At 25.9% G+C, this 22,334-nt stretch overlaps 3 protein-coding genes across 8 annotated transcripts; 1 reads left to right on the top strand and 2 right to left on the bottom strand.

The window, feature by feature from the left end:
* Positions 1-38: 38 nt before the first annotated feature.
* Positions 39-11,747, bottom strand: LOC124955485 (cytoplasmic aconitate hydratase-like). 4 transcript variants are annotated; one of them, XM_047509998.1, is made up of 15 exons: positions 11,612-11,747; positions 7,213-7,302; positions 6,915-7,081; positions 6,673-6,818; positions 6,086-6,479; positions 5,828-5,999; positions 5,475-5,692; positions 2,287-2,446; positions 1,946-2,166; positions 1,698-1,854; positions 1,317-1,552; positions 1,003-1,139; positions 738-885; positions 478-644; positions 39-357 (listed from the first exon to the last, which is right to left on the bottom strand). In XM_047509998.1, exons 1-15 carry the CDS (start codon positions 11,622-11,624, stop codon positions 105-107), a joined length of 2,679 nt encoding a protein of 892 aa, XP_047365954.1. In that variant the 5' UTR covers positions 11,625-11,747; the 3' UTR covers positions 39-104. The 4 variants fall into 4 exon arrangements, with proteins under 4 accessions (XP_047365954.1, XP_047365951.1, XP_047365952.1 ...); XM_047509995.1 differs by lacking the exon at positions 11,612-11,747 and adding an exon at positions 7,956-8,110; XM_047509996.1 differs by lacking the exon at positions 11,612-11,747 and adding an exon at positions 7,707-7,759.
* LOC124955493 lies at positions 8,609-10,335 on the top strand. Its single transcript, XM_047510021.1, has 4 exons — positions 8,609-8,760; positions 8,869-9,225; positions 9,316-9,726; positions 9,840-10,335. Exons 2-4 carry the CDS (start codon positions 8,878-8,880, stop codon positions 9,903-9,905), a joined length of 825 nt encoding a protein of 274 aa, XP_047365977.1. The 5' UTR covers positions 8,609-8,760; positions 8,869-8,877; the 3' UTR covers positions 9,906-10,335.
* Positions 11,621-22,325, bottom strand: LOC124955483 (dedicator of cytokinesis protein 1). Of its 3 annotated transcripts, none has more exons than XM_047509990.1 (22): positions 22,043-22,325; positions 21,284-21,525; positions 20,416-21,164; positions 19,966-20,119; positions 19,615-19,785; positions 19,111-19,491; positions 18,745-18,960; positions 18,287-18,609; positions 17,862-18,210; positions 16,294-16,392; positions 15,861-16,051; positions 15,438-15,788; positions 15,066-15,342; positions 14,677-14,924; positions 14,450-14,581; positions 14,079-14,358; positions 13,781-14,004; positions 13,414-13,710; positions 12,932-13,241; positions 12,734-12,843; positions 12,337-12,601; positions 11,621-12,094 (listed from the first exon to the last, which is right to left on the bottom strand). In XM_047509990.1, exons 1-22 carry the CDS (start codon positions 22,077-22,079, stop codon positions 11,621-11,623), a joined length of 5,880 nt encoding a protein of 1,959 aa, XP_047365946.1. In that variant the 5' UTR covers positions 22,080-22,325. The 3 variants fall into 3 exon arrangements, with proteins under 3 accessions (XP_047365946.1, XP_047365945.1, XP_047365947.1); XM_047509989.1 differs by having other exon boundaries at positions 19,966-20,122; XM_047509991.1 differs by lacking the exon at positions 16,294-16,392 and having other exon boundaries at positions 19,966-20,122.
* Positions 22,326-22,334: the final 9 nt, after the last annotated feature.

The following is a 22,334-nucleotide window of genomic DNA, read 5'->3' on the forward strand; positions in this document are numbered from 1 at the left end:
CCATTGAAGTTATACACATTTGATTTTATAAAAAAAAAAAAAAAAAAAAAAAAAAAAAAAAAAAAAAAAAAAAAAAAAAGAAAAAAAAGAAAAGAAAAAACTTATCAGAGCATTGTTCTAATCATATAATTAAGAATACCCCCATGTTGATAATAAGTTAAGTCAACTTCTGTATCAAAACGTACAATAACTTCGAATTGTTTTCCCTGATCAGTTGTCACTGTAATATTTTGACCAGGCTGACAATCATTAGGAAGAATGATGTTAAATTTTTCTAAACCGGTTAATCCTAATGATTCCGCATTTTGTCCTGGAAGATATTGTAGTGGTATAATCCCCATTCCTACAAGATTAGACCTATTGAAATAAAAAAAAAAAAAAAAGAAATGCATTAGTTATATCATCAATATGGATAAATTATATAGTTCAATTGAATAGACTATAGAGACAAAATTGAAGTTATCATTTTATAATTACCTATGAATTCTTTCATAAGATTCAGCTATTATCGCTCGTATACCAAGAAGATACGGTCCCTTTGCAGCCCAATCTCTAGAAGATCCAGAACCATATTCTTTACCGACTAAACATATTAATGGAGTCTTATCTTTCTTATACTTTTCTGCAGCATCAAATATATCCATCTGAAATATATAAATATATATATAAAGCTCGCAATATTATCGAATTTATGGAAATTAAATAAATACGTAAATAATATATAATACGAGCAATACCTCTTCGTTAGTTGGAATATAAATTGTTCGTGGTCCAGGTTTACCAATAAATTTATTGAGTAAACGTATATTTGCAAAAGTTCCTCGCATCATAACGGAATCATTTCCTCTGCGAGAACCATAAGAATTAAATTCTTTTGGTGTTAATCTATAAAAGAAAAATATATATATATATGACAAATACAATTATAGATCATGAATTATGTTTTTTTTTTTTTTTTATTTTTTTTATTTTTTAATAAAAATATAATTATAATAAACGTACCCACGACTCGAAAGATATCGCGCTGCTGGAGAATTACGTGCAATACTACCAGCAGGACTAATGTGATCAGTCGTTACAGAATCTCCAAGATTCAAGAGTACACGTGCGTTGGTAATAGATTCTAATTTAGGGATCTCCTAAATCATGTAAAAAAAAAAAAAAGTAAATAAATAAATAAAATAAAATAAAATAAAATAAATAAATAAATAAAGTATATATTGGAAGATATAAAAGAACTGATCAATTTTTTCTTAGATTCCCATATATAAAAGCCAAAGAAGTGAATAGTTCCATGAATACATACGACGACCCACCTTCTCGAGCTTATCAAAATATGGTGGTTTTTGAATATATGTGGAATTAACATCCCAAGGATATAATTTACCATCAGGAGCTACTAAATTTGCCCAACTGCTGCTACCTTTTTCAATTTTTTCATATACTTCTTTAAACATAGCCGGTATAACGTATTTTTGTTCGACATTTTGTATTTCCTTTCTTGTAGGCCATATATCTTGGAGAAATATAGCCGTTCCATCTTTCTTGTATCCTATTACACAGGAATAAAACATTATTTATTTACTTATTTATTTATTTATTATTATTATTATTATTATTATTATTATTATTATTATTATTATTATTATTATTATTATTATTATTATTATTATTAATATCATGATAAAGTCGCATACCCAAGGGTTCTTTTTCAAAATCAATATCAACAGTGCCAGCAATAGCATATGCGATAACCAGAAGTGGCGATGCCAAATAATTTGCTCGTGTATTTGGATGAATTCTACCCTCGAAATTTCGATTCCCGGACAACACGCCGCAGCATACCAGTTCGTTCTAAAATAAAATATTAAATGGTCAGAAAAGACGAGTAGAAAAAAAAAAAAAAAAAAAAATACTTTCAATTGATCAAATTTTATTGAAATACCTTTTCTATGGTATTTACTATAACTTCTGGAAGTGGACCACTATTACCAATACAAGTCATACATCCGTAACCGACGTTATCAAAGCCCAATTTTGATAAATACGGAATAACTCCGCTTTCTTGAAGATAATACGTTACCACACCAGAACCAGGCGATAATGATGTTTTTATATATGGCGCTACTGTTAATCCAACTTCAACAGCTTTTCTAGCTAAGAGACCTTGAATAATCGTCGAATATATATATTTTTTTTTTTTTTTTTTTTTTTTTTTTTTTTTTTTTTTTTTTTTTTTTAAGTAAAATTTGTAGAAAAGAATACTATCGTAGTTTGATTATTTACCTGCTCCTAACATAACACTGGGATTACTAGTATTCGTGCAACTTGTAATTGCCGCAATAACCACCGATCCGTGCCTTAATTTATAATCTTTTCCTTCGTACTCGAACATACCGACATTGTCCAATTTTTCCTTATTTAATCCGTATCCTTTAAATCCTATCTGAAAAGTAGAATTAATTTCTTTTTATTTTTTGTATTATTATTATTATTTTTTTTTCCAAATAATTATACTCTTTAAAAATATAATATTATTAATATAAAATAATGTAAATTTTATTGTATCATTCTAAAAGAGATTTGTACAAGTAACAAAGTAATTCATAAAAATGAAAAAGAGAAAAGAAATAAAATTGAAAAAAAAAAAAAAAAAGAAAAGAAAGAAAAAGAAAAGAAATAAATATAATAGAAAATTTGGAAAAATTTCCTTTAATGAATGATCTTCAAGATACACAATCAATATTCTATGATCATAAACTTAACGACTAATCACTTTAGAATGATGTTAAATATCTTCATTAAAGAGTCATTAATGAATACAGATTAGAAAATACAATATCCTTACCGTTATTGTTATTTTCTCAGGAAAAATACCTTTTAGAAACGAGACGTTCAAAATAATCAAAAGAGATACTTAAATACCGATATAATGTATAGATATTTATGAAATAATTTTCATTTTTCTTCAAGGTTTATTTTATTTCTTCTTTTCAAATTTTCTAAGACTTTTCATAATAATATTTCGTTAAGTACAGTGTTACTTTAGGAGTATTCTTTCGATTTCATGAAGTTATATCCCTAATATAAATTATCAAGATAGTTAATGTTACTGCTTTAAAAAGGCCTGGCCTTAATAATTTCGTACTTTCACCGATCGTAAAACGATTAAAAAAAGAAAAAAAAAAAAAAAAAAAAAAAAAAGAAATTAATTAAAAAAAAAATGCAATATAACTTGACAATATATTTATGACAAAATAACTTTTTCTTCCTTCCTTCAAAATATCCTTTAAACCTTTGATATAGAATGAGATCTAAATCCATTGCAAATTGTTTTAATAATTTTCAAAATGATAATACGAATGATCGGATGGTAATTCAAATCTATTAAAGTATGTACGATAAAGTACAAAACGAATACGACAGTCGTTTCGAACGAAATATGTGAACTTTGCAAAATTACAAAAAAAAATGTAGTATCAGCGATTTCTATTAGGTCGTGATGACTTCTAAAGCTCGACAATTAGCGAATGAAGAAAAAAAATATTTCTTTAAATTAATCTTAAAGAAATTTGTTTGTATCGTTCAGTTTTCTTTTTTTTTTTTTGTTTATATATTTTTTTTAATATCTTTATAAATATGAGAAGAAGAAACGAACCGTTTACAACAACGTATTTAATAAGTACAATTAATTATTATCTTTCTTAATTTTTTGTCTTCCCCCCCACCACCTCCCCTAATATTTCAATATCATACTCAAATTATAAATTTATCAGTATGTATTTAAATTTTACATTCATGTAAACTTGAACGATCAAAAGGGAAGATAAAAATACAAATATTTCGTCAAATTTCTAAAAAAAAAAAAAAAAAAAAAAAAAAATAAACATTATTCAAATTAATTTAAAGAACTTCGTGTTATTTCAAAAATTTTATATAAACGTGAAAATATCTAAGAACGATCGAACAAATGGTAAGTCAGCACAGTTAACCGAGGATTCATCAAATATCTTACTATCGTATAAGCGTAATATTATATTGGCGTTGAGTATGTTTAAAAAAAATAAAAAATAAAAAAAAAAAAAGAAAATAAAAAGGAATTGATCAATAACCTCATTTCAATTACTTGAATTGTCGACTGATGGATCATTTAAAAAAATTGAAAATTCGTACACCTTTTTAAAATGTAAACGATTCCAATGAATCATTGTGCCCAAACTAATGAACGAACATGCACAGTGTTTGCAAGGAGGGGTTTGTAAATTTGAAATTTTTGAAATTCTGACAGTTTGAAGGTAGTATTCTTGACGACATTATTCTTGGGACTTAAGAGGTGGGGGAAGTTGGGCCACGAAGTATAAATTTCGGATCCGTAAGCTAAGGTCTTCAGTATACGAATAACAATGTAGCGCGCATCATATGTAAGCATTTAATAACTCAGCTATTGTTTAATTTTTTCTTTTTTCATTTTAAAAATCATACTTTTAACTTTTAACTTTAATCTTTTCTGTATTTATATAAATGATTAGTGAATATCTATTTTTTATTTGGTCTTCCGAAATTTCGATATACTTTTGAGGAATACAATAAATGGAATTTTATTGTAAGTATTTATTCAACACAACACATATCACGAAAAATATCGCATTAATTGAATGTGAAATTAAGAGGATTAATAAAAAAATAAATAAATAAAAAAGAAAGAAAGAAAGAAAAAAATTGAAGAGATTGTCGTTGGGTGAATTCTCTTCCGGTCTGACTAATAAAATGTCTCACCGGGTAGGATTTATCCAACATCTGTCTCTGTCTGTTACTCCAATCATAAAATATCAAGAATATAAATTTATTGATTTGTTGTCGGAGACGAAGTATAGATCCAGTGACAAAGTTATAATTAAATTGTGACTAGATCGAAATACTCGTCCTCGATGGCAAGAAATTACGCTGAGTGATTGTACTATACTGATTAAATAAAGAAGTCCTGTTTATTTTTCTTTGGTAATCTAGCTGTATGGTAAATTTAAGGTCATAAAGCTAGATTAGCGGGATGAAATACATGGGACACAACATCGATGAATTTTCGAATAGAAGAGAGAAGAAAGAAGATTAATTTAGAATGATTTGAGTCTGCGGGAACTATTGCTGTGATATGTTTTTTCATAATGTCATATCACAGCTCTAATTGCCCAGAACCTTTTCATTTAATCTTCTTTTAAAATATTCAATTATAATTTTTATGCTAATAATTCATGATCAGAATGAAACTTCTTATTATCTAAAAATTATATTAACATCAGTCCCATATTTTCAAGTATGATATAAAACAAATATAATTTAGATTGACGAGATTAATTAACCGTCACTGGGTTATATTTGCTCTACATCAGTACTGTTTTATTATCATCACATCGCTATATCCTTAAATTTATTATTATTTATTATTAGAAATATTTTTATTATTGTATTAATCTTACCTTATTGGAAAGACAAGATTGAAAATCTGTCTTCATGTCACGTACAGATACTCGATCGTGAGGTCTTTTTGGGCCACTAACACAGGATACTACAGTATTTAAGTCCAAGTAAATAACTTCAGAGAATATAGGATCTTGATTTTTATCATCGTAATTTCTTAACATACGTACAGCGGACAGATACTTCTCTATTTTCGCAATATGTTCTTCTGATCGATCTACAAAATTCATAAAAATTAGAAATATTTTTAATTCTTTCATAACATTATAATTTCAATGGAGATCTCTTTTAACTTATATTTATAATAAACATTTATGTACATGATAAGAATAATATTATTTCAATATCTTACTAGTTTGTTTGAGATATGCTAAACTCTCTTTATCCACCGCAAAATATCCAACCGTTGCTCCATACTCAGGACACATATTGGAGATTGTCGCACGATCTGCTATACTCAATTGTGATACACCAGAGCCAAAAAATTCTACAAATTTTCCAACAACACCTACTTGCCGAAGATTCTATAAATATTCAGTTCTTTGTATTTATTAGAAACATTGTATATCATATTTTGTATAATTTTGGAAATATTAAATTATTTACAGACCTTAGTAATAGTAAGTACTAAATCTGTTGAGGTCGCATATTGATTTAAAACACCTTCTAACTTGTAACCAACAACTTTGGGTATTAACATGGATACAGCTTGACCTAGCATAACAGCTTCTGCTTCTATACCTCCAACACCCCATCCAAGGACACCAAGACCATTAATCATAGTCGTGTGTGAATCTGTTCCAACCACACTATCAGGATAAAGAAGACTATTGCTATCAAATACTACCCTGGCTAAATATTCTAAATTCACTTGATGCACAATACCACTTCCTGGTGGTACAATTAACATATTTTCAAATGCTTTCGCTCCCCATTTTAAAAATACAAAACGTTCCTTGTTCCTTTCAAATTCTATGTCTTCATTTTTTTTCAATGCATCTGAACTACAAATATATAGTTTCTTAAATATCTATTATATTATGTATAATAATAATATAATATATTATTATTGTATTGTTAGTATTTGACATGTTATATTAAAATTTTTATTGAAATAATTGAATTTTAAAATATTTTTATACAATTATTTCTATATAAATAATTGTCATTGTAATTACTGATAAAAATAATAATTACCTTCTAGTAAAATCAACTTGTATAGAGTGATCAATCACAAGATCTGAAGGACAAATTGGATTTATTTTATCAGGATTACCATTTAATTTTTTGACAGCATCTCTCATAGCAGCAAAATCTACAACTGCTGGAACTCCAGTAAAATCCTATAAAAAAAAAAAAGAAAGAGAAAAAACAATTGTGTAAAAATTGTTAATAAAAAGATATTTGAATCTAAAATACTCATTGATTTCAATACGTACTTGTAAAATTACTCTAGACGGTTTGAACGCTATTTCAACTCCTTCAGGAATCGTTTGATTAATCTCCCAATCAAGAAGTTTTTCAACATCCTTTGTTTTCACTTGAAATCCATCGCAATTTCGTACACAACTCTCTAATAAAACCCTTATCGAGAATGGTAGTCGGTCTAAAAAAAAAAAAAAAAAAAAAAAAATTAACAAATATTAACTATCATATTCGTTTATATTTTAATAAAAAAATTTTATAATATCCAAAAGTTTGATCTTTCAATAATATTATAAATAATATTATAAATACCATATTTTTCTCCTAATTGAGTAACATCATAATAACGAAGAGTCGGATTATCTTCTAAAGTCTTCAGCAACTGCTTGTAAGGATTTTTATCTGAACATAAACGATATTAATTAGTACAGTTAATTAATGTAAAAGATTAAAATATCGAATTTCAATTATGCAGACAGCACCATTATCTTATACAGTTATATAAAACATATACAGATATTAAAATATCTTAAACAGTTATATAAATGTAAATAAATAAATTTATTATTATATTATATATTATATATATATATATATATATATATATATATTTATTCCAATTTTATTATTACTAATATAAATGTAAAATAATATAAAAATTATACAATTGTATTAACCAGAATACAGTCATATATTTTATTTTATATTTATATATAAAAGTAATATTATGAAATATTTAATGTACAAAAAAATATTTTTAAATATTTGACAATAAATCTATATATCAATGATAACTGTCTATTTACCAGATGAATATCTCATTCTTTTAATAATACGATTAATTTGAAATCTTCTAAATAGAAAAAACTGCATACCGAGCGCCCTCATAATTTTAAATATATCTCAAATAAATCCCTTATATATTTAATAATATACATTTTAATAAAATAAATGAATAATTATTGAGATATGTCAAAAAAAAAAAAAAATAATAATAATAATAAATAAAGAAAATGAAATAAGATTGGTAAACGAATATGAAACTATCAACCCACCAGCCATGACCGCTGTTGCTTCAGTCACGTCGTCCATTCAAACGCAATTGTGATTTTTCATGACAGAATAATGAAAGAAATTAATCAGTAACTTTATTGCGTGCACTTTGAAGTGCAACCATTGGTTACACGATCTCCCTCTGGAGAGGAATACAACAAAGCAGAGTTTAAAACATAGATCTTATAACTCGTATGAAGGGGCACTGCTATGTCCTTTTTATTTATTTTTTAAATTAATATTTTAAGAAATATATATTATGAAATAAAATTAATTTCATTGATTATTATTTTATTTTAATATCTTTTAATTTTTGATCTGAAAAATATGTTAAAAAATATAATGAAAAAAATAAATTAGAAAATGTTTCCATTGAAAATATCCATTATCTAGTTCAGTTGTATGAACATATAGATCACGTCTAATTCAAATTCGAAAAAATAAATCTTTACCATTTTGAAAAAAAATCATTTATTTTTGAATACTATATTTATAATTGATTTATCGTTAAATGTTTTATAATGTTCAACGTAGATAACAATAGGAACAAACCAATGAACGATAAGATATATTTAGATCTATACCTTTTTATATAAATATAGTATATTTTTTATATAAATTTAGTTCTTTATAGTTTTCTACAGTTTCTGATGTGAAAAAGAAACCCCCATTTTCTTAGAATAAGATAATTTTTGTGCGCTATACGTGTATTATCAAATTATAGTTATAATCTTATTTCTTTTTGTAGTGCGTTTCCTTTACAATAAAATTTTAATAAATCCAGTTCTTTTCCTGTTTTTATAAAATGTAAGTTATAAGAAAGCTTTAAATTTACATTATATTATTTTTTACATACTTATATAAAATATAATTTTAATATTTGTATAATTAACAAATTTATTTTAATAATTAAAGCATTACATTATGGAACATCATATCAGACCACCACAACCTTTGAGTAATAATTTGCCCAAGACTTGGTTTATTTGGAAAGAAGAATTTCTTATTTTTATGAGATTGCTTGGACATATGTCTCGCCCAGAAAATTACAAAGCAAATCTTTTTAAAAATTTTATAGGACCAATAGGACTAGAAATAATAACAAAGTTAACATTTAATCACCCAAATGATAAAGAAAATTTGGATATACTATTGAAAAAAATAGATGAATACCATAACCCTCCAAAAAAGATTATAGAGACACGATATACATTTTTTAATAGCTTTATGAAAACCGGTGAAACAATAGAAAATTATATCCAAACTTTAAGGGTACATTAAATATAATAAATGTTTTACATTGGTCATTATAAAAACAATTAACAAACCTTTATACAAATAATATTAATTCTATGTTTATAGGAGAAAGCAAAAGATTGTAAGTTTAATGATTTAGCAGAAAGTTTAGTAATAGATGTTATCGTTCTTCATACTAATGATAAACTATTGCGTAAGAAATATTTGCAAGAAGACAATCTTAATTGTGACAAAATTATAGAAATTTATAAAAATCATAAAATTGCATCATTGGAAGCTAAATATACAAATCCTACAGTTCCACTTAAAGAAAAAGATAAATTAACTACAGTTCCCGAAAGAACACAACCTAATGTCCAACAAAAGAAATCTTGTTGGAGATGTAAAACTATTCACGAAGCAAAACAATGTCCAGCGTGGAATTATAAATGTAAAAATTGTGGTAAAATGCATCATTTTGAGGTATCTTGTCAAAATGTCTCAGCAGAAGAGAATAAACCGTGCATTAAATATATGGTAAGTTATTTTTTTTTTAACTCAAAAATATAAATACAAAAATTATATTTTACTATAAATTCTATTTCAATGTATATATTGATATTATAAACTTTTTTAATTTGTTATTTTAGAATAATTTTTCTAAAAAAGGAAAATCATTGAACTGTAATAAAATAGTCAACAATCTATCTAAATAATATTTTATAAAATAAAGTATTTCAATACGCAGTAATTTTAAAAAAGAATTTTGCAATTATATACTAAATAATATATAACATTTTAATACGAAGAATATATTATTACTTAATATAATTATTATGTTGGTTTAATCTGTATTTGAATATATGTGATAGTAAATAAAGGTATAGGTTATATAAAAAAATATTTTTTATAATCAATATACAATAATTATTGATATATTATGCATTGTAGCAGACATTAAACAAATAACATTTTAATCAAATATAATATAAAGTAACTTTAATATTGGTCCCTAAATAAAAGCCCTCTTTAATAAAGAGCACTATTAAAATGAAATGGCACTATCTACATTTGTATTAATATGTTAAACGCATTAAATGATGTCACTGTAACAAATTGAATGAAATAAACATTTTTAAATTTGAATAACTGTTCGTCTTTCATAAATTTTTCATTTCTTATTTATATCTGTTGTCTTTTATATCTTAAAAATTGTAGTATAGGATAATTAAACAATATAACATTTTTTATTTATGATATAATCTATAAATTTAAATAAATAAAGCAATAATTGTCTTTGGTATGAAACCTAATGGATGAGTGTAGAAACGTGTAACTTATATATGAAGTCATAGATGCTAAAAAAAACTAAATATAAAGATAGAATGGCTTAAATAAAAGATAATATATAATTAGTATATGGCATTGCGCTACAATAGATTAATGTGATATGTACTATTCTTGAATATTTGATCATGCTTTTGTTTACCTCATTTAATTTGTGAAAGATTTATTTTTATTGTTTTTTCATGAACATATCAGCAAATTTTGGAATTTTAATTGGCACTAAATCCTTAAAGAAGATTCATGTTTATGATTTTAAACAGGACGGTTCCTATCAAATTACAACAATAATAATATTATCTTAAGTTAAAACTAGAAACATTCTTTTATGTTTAAAATTATTAATATGTTTCGCTAAACAATATGTTATATAAATTGTAAATGTACAAAATATAAACGATATTTCTTTATCTTATCACATCAAGATTTCTGAATATTATATAACATTTATAACATTGAATAATCGTTAATTAATTTAATGTTATTAAAAATAACAGATCTCCTGACGTGCATTAAATTTTTTGTTTATTTTAAAGTTATGTTTAATGTCAAAATTTATAAAAAAAAAAAGAATGTACATATGTTTTTAGCAAACATTATTAATATTATCAAGAAAATATAAAAAATCTATGTAAAGTTTATTTTCGCATATAAAATTCAAATATAATTATTATAGATTATTCATTTTGAATATTTGTCATGTTTTAAATATCTTATAGGGCGTACAAAAATCTTATGACTATTCTCTCAATATCATAGAGGTAATAGTCTATTTCATTCCTAATAGCATTTTAACCAGGTTTTTTCTTTTTATTTATTTTTTTTTTTATTTTATCTTTTTAGATTTCCCTAGATCATCTCTATATTATAGTTATAGATGAAATACTAGATGTTTGTGACTATGCAATGATTTTATATTAAGTATTAAAAAAAAAAAAAACTTACTGTGAATAGTAATTGTTTACGTTTGTGATAAGCTTCAAATCTAAGGAGATATTACAATATTATTCTGTATATACTGTATGCAATCATTAGCATGCAGATAAGTATAAAGAAGAAGAAAATAAAAATAACGTACATAAATATGTCATGCTGAAGAACTGTCTTGAACATAATTTTCTATCGTACTTGATGAAAGCACAGAATTCTTTAATCCATGAGCAGGTCTTTTTGGTTTTGGTGGTGGAGTTGGTGGCTTAGCTTGACTCTCAATGTCATCATCAGTAGGCGTTGGAAGTTTATTCTTTATCCATTGTCCAAACGATCTGTTTATATTGTTTGAATTTTCCATTATTGATGAGATACGATGATCATTAAATTCTTCTGGCAAATTGCAATAATCGGCCTCACGAGTTTTCATAGGGAGGGGTGGAGGTGCATCATCTTCTGAAGCAGTGCTATCAGTTGTACCAACGCTATCTCTATTATTTTCCCTTCCAAAGACATTTGCCTCAGAACCATTATGCGTATTTCTCAAATAATGTTGCGATTGACCAGACCAACGATTACTTATTCTTCGTTCTTTTTCTACTTCCGATCTTAATGGTCGTTTTGAAGTTAGCTAACGTATATATCATAATCTTAATAAAAGTTGAAAACACAAGGAGATATATATATATATATATATATATATATATATAGCTTTAACTCTTTTTGCAATATGCGAATTTATAATATTTTCGTAAAGCTTCATATATAAAATTTAAAGAAAAACCAAATAAATAAAAAAATATTTTTAAACGTAATACTCATTATAGGATTGTACTAAAATCGAGTATTAAGCAAAAGCATAAATTCCTTTACCTCTTGGCGAAGTTCGAATATCGGGGTACTAGGGAAGCTTGGTACTAACGACGTAGTCGATACAGCCATACTAATCTGTGAGATTTCGGTAGGTATAGTATACCATTGACTTGTAGGCTGATCATTTTTTGTTACTCCAGATGAGTCGCTTTTACGTGCACTTCTTCTCTTAGATTCCTTCTTTTTGTTTGTACCAGGACTTGGATTCCCTAATGCCTTTTGCAACGAAGCTGATGATAAAATATGTGAACGTAATGAACTGGTCCTATAAAATTATATAATAAATTTATGATTATAATTTGTTTTTATTAATTTTAAATTAATCTTGTTATAGTTATTGTGATTTGTAAAGATAATAATTTCATATACTTCATCTAAATTACTTCATAAAACTTACTCTGTACTATTTATGTTAGTTTCAGACAAAGAATAACTTTCATTTCTGAATGTTTGTGCTCTTCGCATAATTACTCCTTGTGTCATAGTTTCAATTTGAAGATCACATGTCTATTTGGTAATCAATTCAATTAATATTGTCTTATGTTATGGAGTTATTTTAGATGTTAATAATTGCATCATTAAATTAATAACTTACTCTTTTACCATATTTCGCTTCTACTTGACTTTTCATAGACATAAAACATTGTTCCAACCTCTGATGAAATGGAGTTAGTTCAGGAGGTGCACGAGCTTTATGTATCTGTACACCAACACCTAAAAGTGGAATTTGTTCCGCTATCAGACTTTCCAATTTAAGCAAATCTGAACTTTCATCCGAATGGGATTCTTTGTAATCAACATTGAGAAAAGCTTTCTCATAATTATCAATGCCACCCATTACTGCAGGATCCAATACTCCATTTAATTTCATACTTAAAGGATTTACTGGAAGACTAGGATCGGTTCTGTATTGAAGATAACAATATTATTACTATTAATGTATTTCGTTCATTTATGTATACACACAAACACACACAGATACACACCAGACATCTAGCATTTATACTTACAAATGTATGTTTGAACTTTATTAATTTCAAAACTAATAGCATAAAAAAGAAAATAAAAAACTCATACCTATGTGCAACTATGAGATCTCTAAGTGCTGTATTTGTAGCTTCCATAGTTTCTATTGCATTACGAAGTGGGCTTACTAAATAAGTTTCACTAGAAATAACAGGAAACCATCTAAGAATTCCTGGTAATGGATGGCTTGTAACGAGAACAGTTCTTTCCAGCCATAATGAAGCAAATTCATTATTATTAACACTTCCTCCATCTTTTTCCTTATCACCAACATTAGAATTTGTATTAACAAAATCTTTTCTTGGTCTTGAAAACCGAAAACGCTGGACATCATTTACTCGATGATACCTAAAATCAATAACATTGTTTTTATTTAAGAATAATACATCTTTGCTATATAATTCAATAAAATTATTACCTCAAAACTGCATCAGCTGTTACAGGTTTTCCACTCAAACGATGTTTTTTCTCATCCATTAATGGTTCTACTTTATTAATTTGAACATACTGATGACTAGATTCTAAAATATCAACGGTTGGTGGAGACAATTTGTTCATTTGTTCTGCATTTGGTAACTGATTAAGTGTTCTTGAAGAAAAATCACTAAGTCGTTCATATTCTTTCCCGCGATAAACGAAAACCTATAATAATATTCATGTAACAATGGCAAAATTTTACATATAACAAGATAAAAAAATATTTTATAAGTGTATACTTTATTTTGAAGGAAAGGAGGATGTCCACGACCATAATAAGCAACCCTGAAATATTCCGGTTCAGGTCTTAATTGTTTTACTATACAATCATAAAATTTGGCCATTCGTCTCAATAAAATGGATAATTGTAAATAATCAAATGTTTCTTCTTCGTATTGACTAACTAATTCTTTGCAAACACTAAGAGCACATTCCCACATTTTTCCTTTATCAAAATATTCAATCATATCATTATACAAAGCTTCTTTCAATTCTCTATGAGTTTGACATGATGGATATCTAAAATGAAGATAAAATCATATATTATCATCTCATTATTTTAATAGATTGATTAATTCAGAGATAATTTAACAAAAATGGATAAATTTACCTATGAGATATTAAAAGTGGTGGTAAAGGTTGATCACTCCAAGCTAATAATTGACTATGAAGTTTCAATGTGTATGCTGCTTCTGTGTAATTATCACATTCTAAGTGAAGTTCACACAATTTGTTGACATACCTACGTATAAGAATTTTTTTTTTAATATCAGTTTAAAATTTTTTAAATAAAAGATAAAAAATTTGTCAAGTTTATCCATATCTTGTAATACATACCTGATATACATTTCCTTTCTATTTATTTCAGAATAAAATTCTAATAAATTAACGGTACAAAGCATTCGATGTTCCTGAGATTCTGCATGAATAATATCACGATATTGTAATAATCGTTCCATTAATTTTGCAATAGTATCTACAAATCGTAAGCCTTGTTCTCGCATCGTTGAGTGATCTTCGCAAAGTGAATACATTACTTGTATCCATAATTTACGAAATTGTTCATCTCCTCTTCCTCCCTCTACCTGTGCAAAATAATAATTACTAAAATTTGACTTAATAATAGTAAAAGACAATTGTATTAATATAAGTCTCAATTAATATTATATTATATAATGTAGCAATAGAATTTCAAATAATTAAAAATTTAAAGAAACATGTTATACCAGGATATCCAATTTTGCAATCATTTCATTTTCATATTCCATAAAATTAGCTTTAATGTGCGCAGGATCACGTTTTGTATCGCCGTATCCTTCAACAATGCGTGAACTATAAAATTCACATTGCATCATATCAAAAAATATAGGTATGGTAGCTCTTCTTAATTCAGTTTCTGGAATTAAAGCCATTTCTAATATCGCACCAACTAAAGCAGGAACAAATTGTATTTTATGTTGACCCAAATTGAACCACATTGATCGAATTTCAAACGCTGTTTCTCTATAAAGAAGCAATTACAATAATATGAAAGTAGTCAGTAAATAGGATAATGTTAAATTAAATGAAATATATCTATAACTTAATTTAATGATTACCTGCGCATATCATTGTAACGCATAATAATTCGATTACGTTTCGCTGGTGAAAATGTTTCAAGTTGAAGAGCTGGTTGGGTCAGAAAAGCAATTGCGCAATGAAAGAAATTGGACCATGCTTGATTTTCAAACTCTGTGAAGAAGTAATCTCTAATGGTGCCAGAAAAATAGCGTAATGATTTTAGAATTACACTATTTTGAAGCATTATCATTTCACACCAATCTCCTGGAAATACAGATCTTGAAACCAAATCTTTGAATACTAGTAATATCTCCATTAAAAAATCGAGTAAATCAAATTTCGTTCCAAAATGATTTATATAAACTTCATAATGATGCTGTGTCATTTGTCTATAAATAAAAACAATATATTAATAAAAATAATATTATTTTTTAAATATTATCTTTACTATAAAATTATACCTGAATATTGCTAACATAACAGACACTAAGTTTCCGACTAATGGATTTTCTCTATCCATTGATATGACAGTTTGTATAATAGTTCTCAAAGCTGTCATCATGATTTCTTTAACATCAGCTATTGTAGAACCTATGTCCTTTCTGAATGTTAATTCCAAAATATCTGATAATATTTTAATACATAATTCTACCTGTATGAATGCAAGCAAAACAGAAATAAAAAAAAAATTAGCTTTGCGTGTAGTCTATATTCAAGACGTGCAATGTACAAATATTACAAAAAAATATATAACATTTTCGTATCATTGTATATAGGAATCATTAAACCACTAAACATATCAAGATGATTAGACACATTAAAATGTATTCATCTTATATCATTTGATCTAATTGCGGATGATATTTTTAAATTCCTCCTAATTGGAACAGTTACCTCTTCAGAGTAGCCACGATGCTGGTTGAGTCGGTGGCGATTTTCTCCAAGCAGCCTGGCTACCTTCGCCACGCTTTTTCCAGGTGTACTTGACAGTCCCTTATATACCAAAAACCAAAACCATACCAAGTACACAAAAAAGAAAAACCCTTTGTTAATTGGACCATAATGCCAATTCTTTGTAATAACACAATGTAATTCACGTAATAATTTATAACGTTACTATAAATTACATAGTAAAATTATACGCAACACAAACATAGCAAATAACAGAAAGCAAGAACAAGATTTGCAAGTGAGTACAGTGGAAAAAGAGTTGTTATGTACCGATATTATTTTTTATTATATTTATATTTATAACATAATTCTATCGTTTCAATACTACTATATTTATATAGATTGCATTGTACAATTTAAATAGTGACTCTATTCTGTTATATAAGAATTTCTATGCAATATTATATCATGCTTAAATAATATATGCCAAACTACAGAGATAAAGTAGACTAAACTAAATGAATGTAAGTTTTAAATATCATTCATTTTTTTATTTAATTGCTATTCTACTATGTTATATTTATAATAGTTATTATTTATAGTAGTTTTGTCTCAAGACATGTTAAACCAGAGAATTCCATGCAGAAGATAATATTTCTTTATTTTTTTATATTTCAAGCAAGAAAAATTCCCAAGTATAATTCAATCAAGAAAGATAAATAATGGTTTAATGTTTAGAATAGCACAGTATTTTCCACAATGCAAATAAGAAGACAAAAACCAATTTTATGTGTGTGAATTAATAGAAATGTTGGTGAAAAGATGCGTGGCAGAAGGACGTCAGGCTGCACGGAAAGCACATGTAATGATACCATATACAAATAGTATAGAATAAATTTGTAATATAAATGGTAGTTATATTAAATTCTGATTATACCAACCTCAATAAATATGAATACTGAATAATTAAAATAAATATGAATAATTAAAATAAGATGATCAAAGCACGATGTTATACGTGAATATTAGTATTTTATTACCAAATATAATCAAAATATAGATTAGAATCACTAATCAAAAGATAGAAAATTATTATTTTATTTTTATAAATAACTTTTTTTTTTTTTTTTTTTTTTTTTTTTTTTTTTTTTTTTTTTTTTTTTTTTTTTTTGAAATAAGAAATATTTTAATTTTTATTAAAGCTATTTTTAAATTAGTATGAAATTAGAATGTTTCATGAAATTAAAAGATTTTTTTGTTTGAATGTTTATGGAAATTAAGAAAATTAGAATGAAATTAAGTAGAAAGATCTCACTCATATACCATAACTAGAAATTTAGAAGAAACTACATTCTACAATTACTTTAATACACTCTATAATAAATGAATGTATTAATACCTAAACTGATATTGACTTCCTATTAATAATAACAAAAATTAATTTAGATTTTTATTATTAACAATAAATTATATCAATATATTCTAAAACTCTTTAAATTTATAAATAAATTATGATCTTTAATAAGTTATGAATTATAATCTTTAAGATATCAAACATGATTATATCTTACCTCTTCTTTTGCTTCTAACAGATCGCGAACAAGAACAATGATTTTTGACAGCAAAATACCTCTGCAATCCACATCTAAAAAAAGTGGGCTATGTACAATATCATTTACTGTCATCATTTTTTGTTTTGTCAATCTTCCAGCTGGTAAAGTCGTCAATAATTCCGTTAATATTATACTTAATTGCGTGCCACTATAAACACGTAATAAATGAGGTATTGTTGTTGGTAAATATTTTAAGCATGCTCCTTGAACCAATAAAGTTGCATCTGTATTATGTCTCATAAGCTCAACAATAGAATGTAACAATTCTGTTAAAGTTTGTGAAAATTCTTCTTCATCGTGATTAAGCCTATTGAAATAATTGTGGAATCGTTAATATCATTATTTATCAATGATTATATTAGAAAATTTAAGAAATAACATACTCAGTAAACAGAAGACGAGATTCTACAATAAATCTCATGCAATATTGCAAACTTTTCATTGTTTTTAGTAACAAATCACGTTCTTGTCCATCAGATGTACTAGCACCATCTATACGTTTTCGTAAAACTGCAATTAACTTTTTGTAGGCAAGAGTTGCAGAGAAGCTTTCAGAAATATATAAATCTAATATTGGTTGAAAATGCTGATATTTTCTATCAGATACGAGTCCAATGATGTATAGAAGACATTCAAAGACCATGTCATCATAAACATCACTATCCGAGTTACTCATCAAGATATTGAATAAGGCATCTAAAACGTCCTAAAAGGAATTCTGTATAATATAATTGTCCATTATTTTAACGCATGTGCGTATATATATTTATATTATCATATCATTGTCGGTATTAATGTATTAAAGATTTTTATTTTTCATAAGTAAAATCTTTTCTCTTACTTGTAAAAATTTCACTATTTCTTCACCATCTACTTTCATCAGAGCAGCTAAAGACTCTTTTAAATCAGTATTATGAGATGCCCAATTCAGCAAGCCCAATAAATCAACATTTTGCGTTAATTTTGTAGAGCAAACATTTGTTACTATTAAAAAATTATCTTTATTGCTTAATGTCAATGAACCCAAAGTTGGTTTCTTCTCTGTATGCAATTTAAACTAAGGACACATGAAATGTAATATTAGAAAATTTATATATAAAATATATTACTATGTAAGAATAACGTATATATATATATATATATATATATATATATACATACATACATATATATATATATATAAAATGTAGAATAACTAAAATCTTACTAATTCTATCCGTGTTGAAGGTAATTTTAAATATGATATATCCTTTTCCTCATATTTCTTTTGATCTAATTTATAGACTAACAATTCATGTTGAATATCTTGAAGCGTTGTACCATTGCGCTGCATTAATCTGACATAACTCAATGCAAATGGTTTTTCTGATTTATCTTTGGCTTCATTAGAACTTCGATGTTTGAATGTAAATTTCAAATGTGCTTGTTTGAACTCGTCTATTGGTATAGCAATTTTAAATGTTTCGCACCATCTAGGTTTATCTTCATGATAATATATAACGCTATGATATTCATCAATTGCCGTAGTTCCACCTCCTAAAGTTATGACACCTGGAATAGGAGTGCCACATTCGTTGCAGACCTTAACCTAATGGAAAATACATATAATAATAAATGGATGAATAATTTTAAGTATAGATTAACAAATATCATTTTTTATATATTGTATAAATAAATACAATAATTAATTATATAAATTATGTATACAAACCGTAACTTCTACATTTTTATCAGTAGACTTTGCTCCTCTACTAAATTCACCACTAATTAAAGTCAGATAAAGGTCATTTCTTACATCACCTGGCAGAATTACTTCTGGAAAACCCATTTTTCTAGCAATAGCAACATTTCCAAGTACCAAATGAGGATTTTCATCTCGTACCTGTATATTAATTATAAAGTTAAAATTGAATGTGATCATAAAAATGAATTATTATTTCTTTTTATAAAAAAAAAATATATATATATGTAATTAAGTTATACAAAATGTCTGCAATAAATAATACACAATGAATGTCTGCAATATATAATAATTAAAAAAATAACCACAATTATTACGTACTTGTTTTACATCTCCTCTAAGTAATTTCAAACTTGCCCATAATCCTTGCCCACCGCCAAAGTTGTTGTTACTATTTCCTCCACTTTTTTGAATGTTAGTATCTTTTTGTGCAATAATTCTACGTAAAGTACCATCTAAACTTTCCTTCTCACAACATCTGAAAATTAAAAAGAATAAAGCCAACAAAAAAATTCTTATTTAATTTTTAAAAATATACATGTTGTTATGCTAAAAAGTTATAATATTAGATTGCCCAAGTAATTTTAGAATTTTCAATATATTTTTTTTTGTGTATGTAAATGATAATATAATTAAAATTAAATGATAATTTAATTTTATTGAAAATTCCTATATTATTGATTGGCCTAATTTTATATAAAAATATACATTCTTATACTTAGATTTTAATATCATATAAGAAAATATCATAATAACAAAAAATATGCTTACTGTACAAATGGAATGAAGTGATGATGTTCAACATCTCCTTCTAATTTACCTGTAATATATAATGTAATATCCATAGCAGCGACACCAAATGGCCTTCGCATACTTTCATTATTTTTAATAACCTTCTGATTATTTTGTGCAATACTTGAACGACGATGATCTATTTCTTTGGCTTCCATACCTCCAACTCTAATAACATAACAAGCTAAATAAACTTTATCTCTAGCTAAATCTCTAGATCCTAGATCAGTAAATAATACTCGAAGATTATGTAACTGATCGATGTCTCTGGCGAGTCCTTCTTTACTCCAAGAAACAACATAATTCTCTGTGATAGCTTTCATTTCTCTACCATCATATAATGTTAAAAGTAATTCTACATCTTCTACCATTTTACAAACAAAGTTTTTTACACTGACAAAGAAAATGTGAGAATATACAGGTGTTTGAGCTTTTAAAGATTTTTTCTTGGTTTCATTAGTAGCTTTTCTGATTCTTTCGGCAGCTGTTTCGTGATGATAATACAACTGAATAGTACTTGTATTTTCTGGATTCATAACATTTCCTTGATCATCTCTTACAACCATGTCCAAGTTTAAAAGTTGATTACCAGTATCTATTTTAGCAGTTGCTAATCTTTTAAGATCCTTCAACTCATCTATTGTTAAAGTGCCTTGTAAAATTTTACTTCTATATCCTATTAATGTCAAAATTTGTTCTTGTATTGCTTTAAAATGGTTAGAATGTATCTGTGACAAAAAAAAAAATTATGATAATAATGATTTATACTATTAGCTACAAAAAAATATGAAGTCTATTTTACATTATTTAACTTTTTATATATTAACATCATATATTTAATACATACCACATATAAATGTTTCCAATGATGACCCCATTCTCTTAAAACACTAGTTATTTCATGTATTAATGTATCTATATTATTTTGATTATTTAAGACATGTATGTATGATTTAGGAAAAATTCCAATTGTACCCTTAATCTTTTTACGGCCATAATACCATTCACCATACTCTTCATAAATTTGCACAACTTCTCCAACCGTTAAAGGTAAGGCACAAAATCCTTCCTTGCCAAAATTGTAAATAGCTGAAATTAAAAAAAAGAAAAACCTTATGAAAAAGTTCATATCATACATAATATATGAAAAGATCATATAATCAATATATACAATATAAAGTATCATACATAACACATATTTTGATATCATTATTTAGAGAAAATCATATAAAGATTTTTATTCAATATAATTCTTAAAAAATTATTATTACCCTTAAGTAATAATTATTTAAAAAAGACAAAGAAAAAAAAAAAAAGAAAAAAAAAACAAACAAACTATAATTATAAATTTGTAGCTTAATTAATATATTAGTTAAAGGTTATAAATTTTAATTAATCTATTATAGAAAGAAATAACAAACGTGTATTAATTAACATAGTTATAATAAAAATGAAAAATTGTCAAGATAATTGTATTTATTTATATCAAAGTATAACGAAGCTGCAACAATTAACATTTTATTTCATCTTAATACGGGGCACCTCCCAGGATGTAATATGTCGTAACGAAAACATTATAGAATTTCTTTGTGAAAAATTTACTTACCTACTCCTAAATGTTTCTTGATGCGCTTCCATGTCATTTTTATTTAAATCGTTACTTTAGTTTATTTATATATTAATAATTAAGTATTTTTACGTATACATAAAAAAAAGTAATTAAATATACACGTCAATATACACTAAGCAATTACATGTCGGATGTGCGCATTACGCATATAACCAAAATATTGTATTTTCATCTTAATATCTAGATAATATGATCTGAAAGAATTTATTCTCTACTCTAGATTTTACCAAGATTTATCCAAATTTACTTTACGTTTTGTTACACATAT

This window comes from Vespa velutina, chromosome 18, assembly GCF_912470025.1.
Source record: "Vespa velutina chromosome 18, iVesVel2.1, whole genome shotgun sequence".
In the NCBI taxonomy this organism is placed as follows: domain Eukaryota; kingdom Metazoa; phylum Arthropoda; class Insecta; order Hymenoptera; family Vespidae; genus Vespa; species Vespa velutina.

Excerpts from the sequence above, each read along its gene's own strand:
- LOC124955493 (XM_047510021.1), top strand. The coding sequence starts at position 8,878 with ATGGAACATCATATCAGACCACCACAACCTTTGAGTAATAATTTGCCC. Across the intron at positions 9,226-9,315 it reads ATTATATCCAAACTTTAAGG|GAGAAAGCAAAAGATTGTAA; the intron begins GTACATTAAATA and ends CTATGTTTATAG. Across the intron at positions 9,727-9,839 it reads AACCGTGCATTAAATATATG|AATAATTTTTCTAAAAAAGG; the intron begins GTAAGTTATTTT and ends TTGTTATTTTAG.
- LOC124955483 (XM_047509989.1), bottom strand. The coding sequence starts at position 22,079 with ATGACATGGAAGCGCATCAAGAAACATTTAGGAGTAG. Across the intron at positions 21,165-21,283 it reads ATTGGAAACATTTATATGTG|ATACATTCTAACCATTTTAA; the intron begins GTATGTATTAAA and ends TTTTTGTCACAG. Across the intron at positions 15,343-15,437 it reads CGTTACAATGATATGCGCAG|AGAAACAGCGTTTGAAATTC; the intron begins GTAATCATTAAA and ends GCTTCTTTATAG.
- LOC124955485 (XM_047509995.1), bottom strand. The coding sequence starts at position 7,992 with ATGGACGACGTGACTGAAGCAACAGCGGTCATGGCTG. Across the intron at positions 7,303-7,955 it reads AGCAACAGCGGTCATGGCTG|ATAAAAATCCTTACAAGCAG; the intron begins GTGGGTTGATAG and ends GTTTATGTTCAG. Across the intron at positions 6,000-6,085 it reads TAGTACTTACTATTACTAAG|AATCTTCGGCAAGTAGGTGT; the intron begins GTCTGTAAATAA and ends GAATATTTATAG.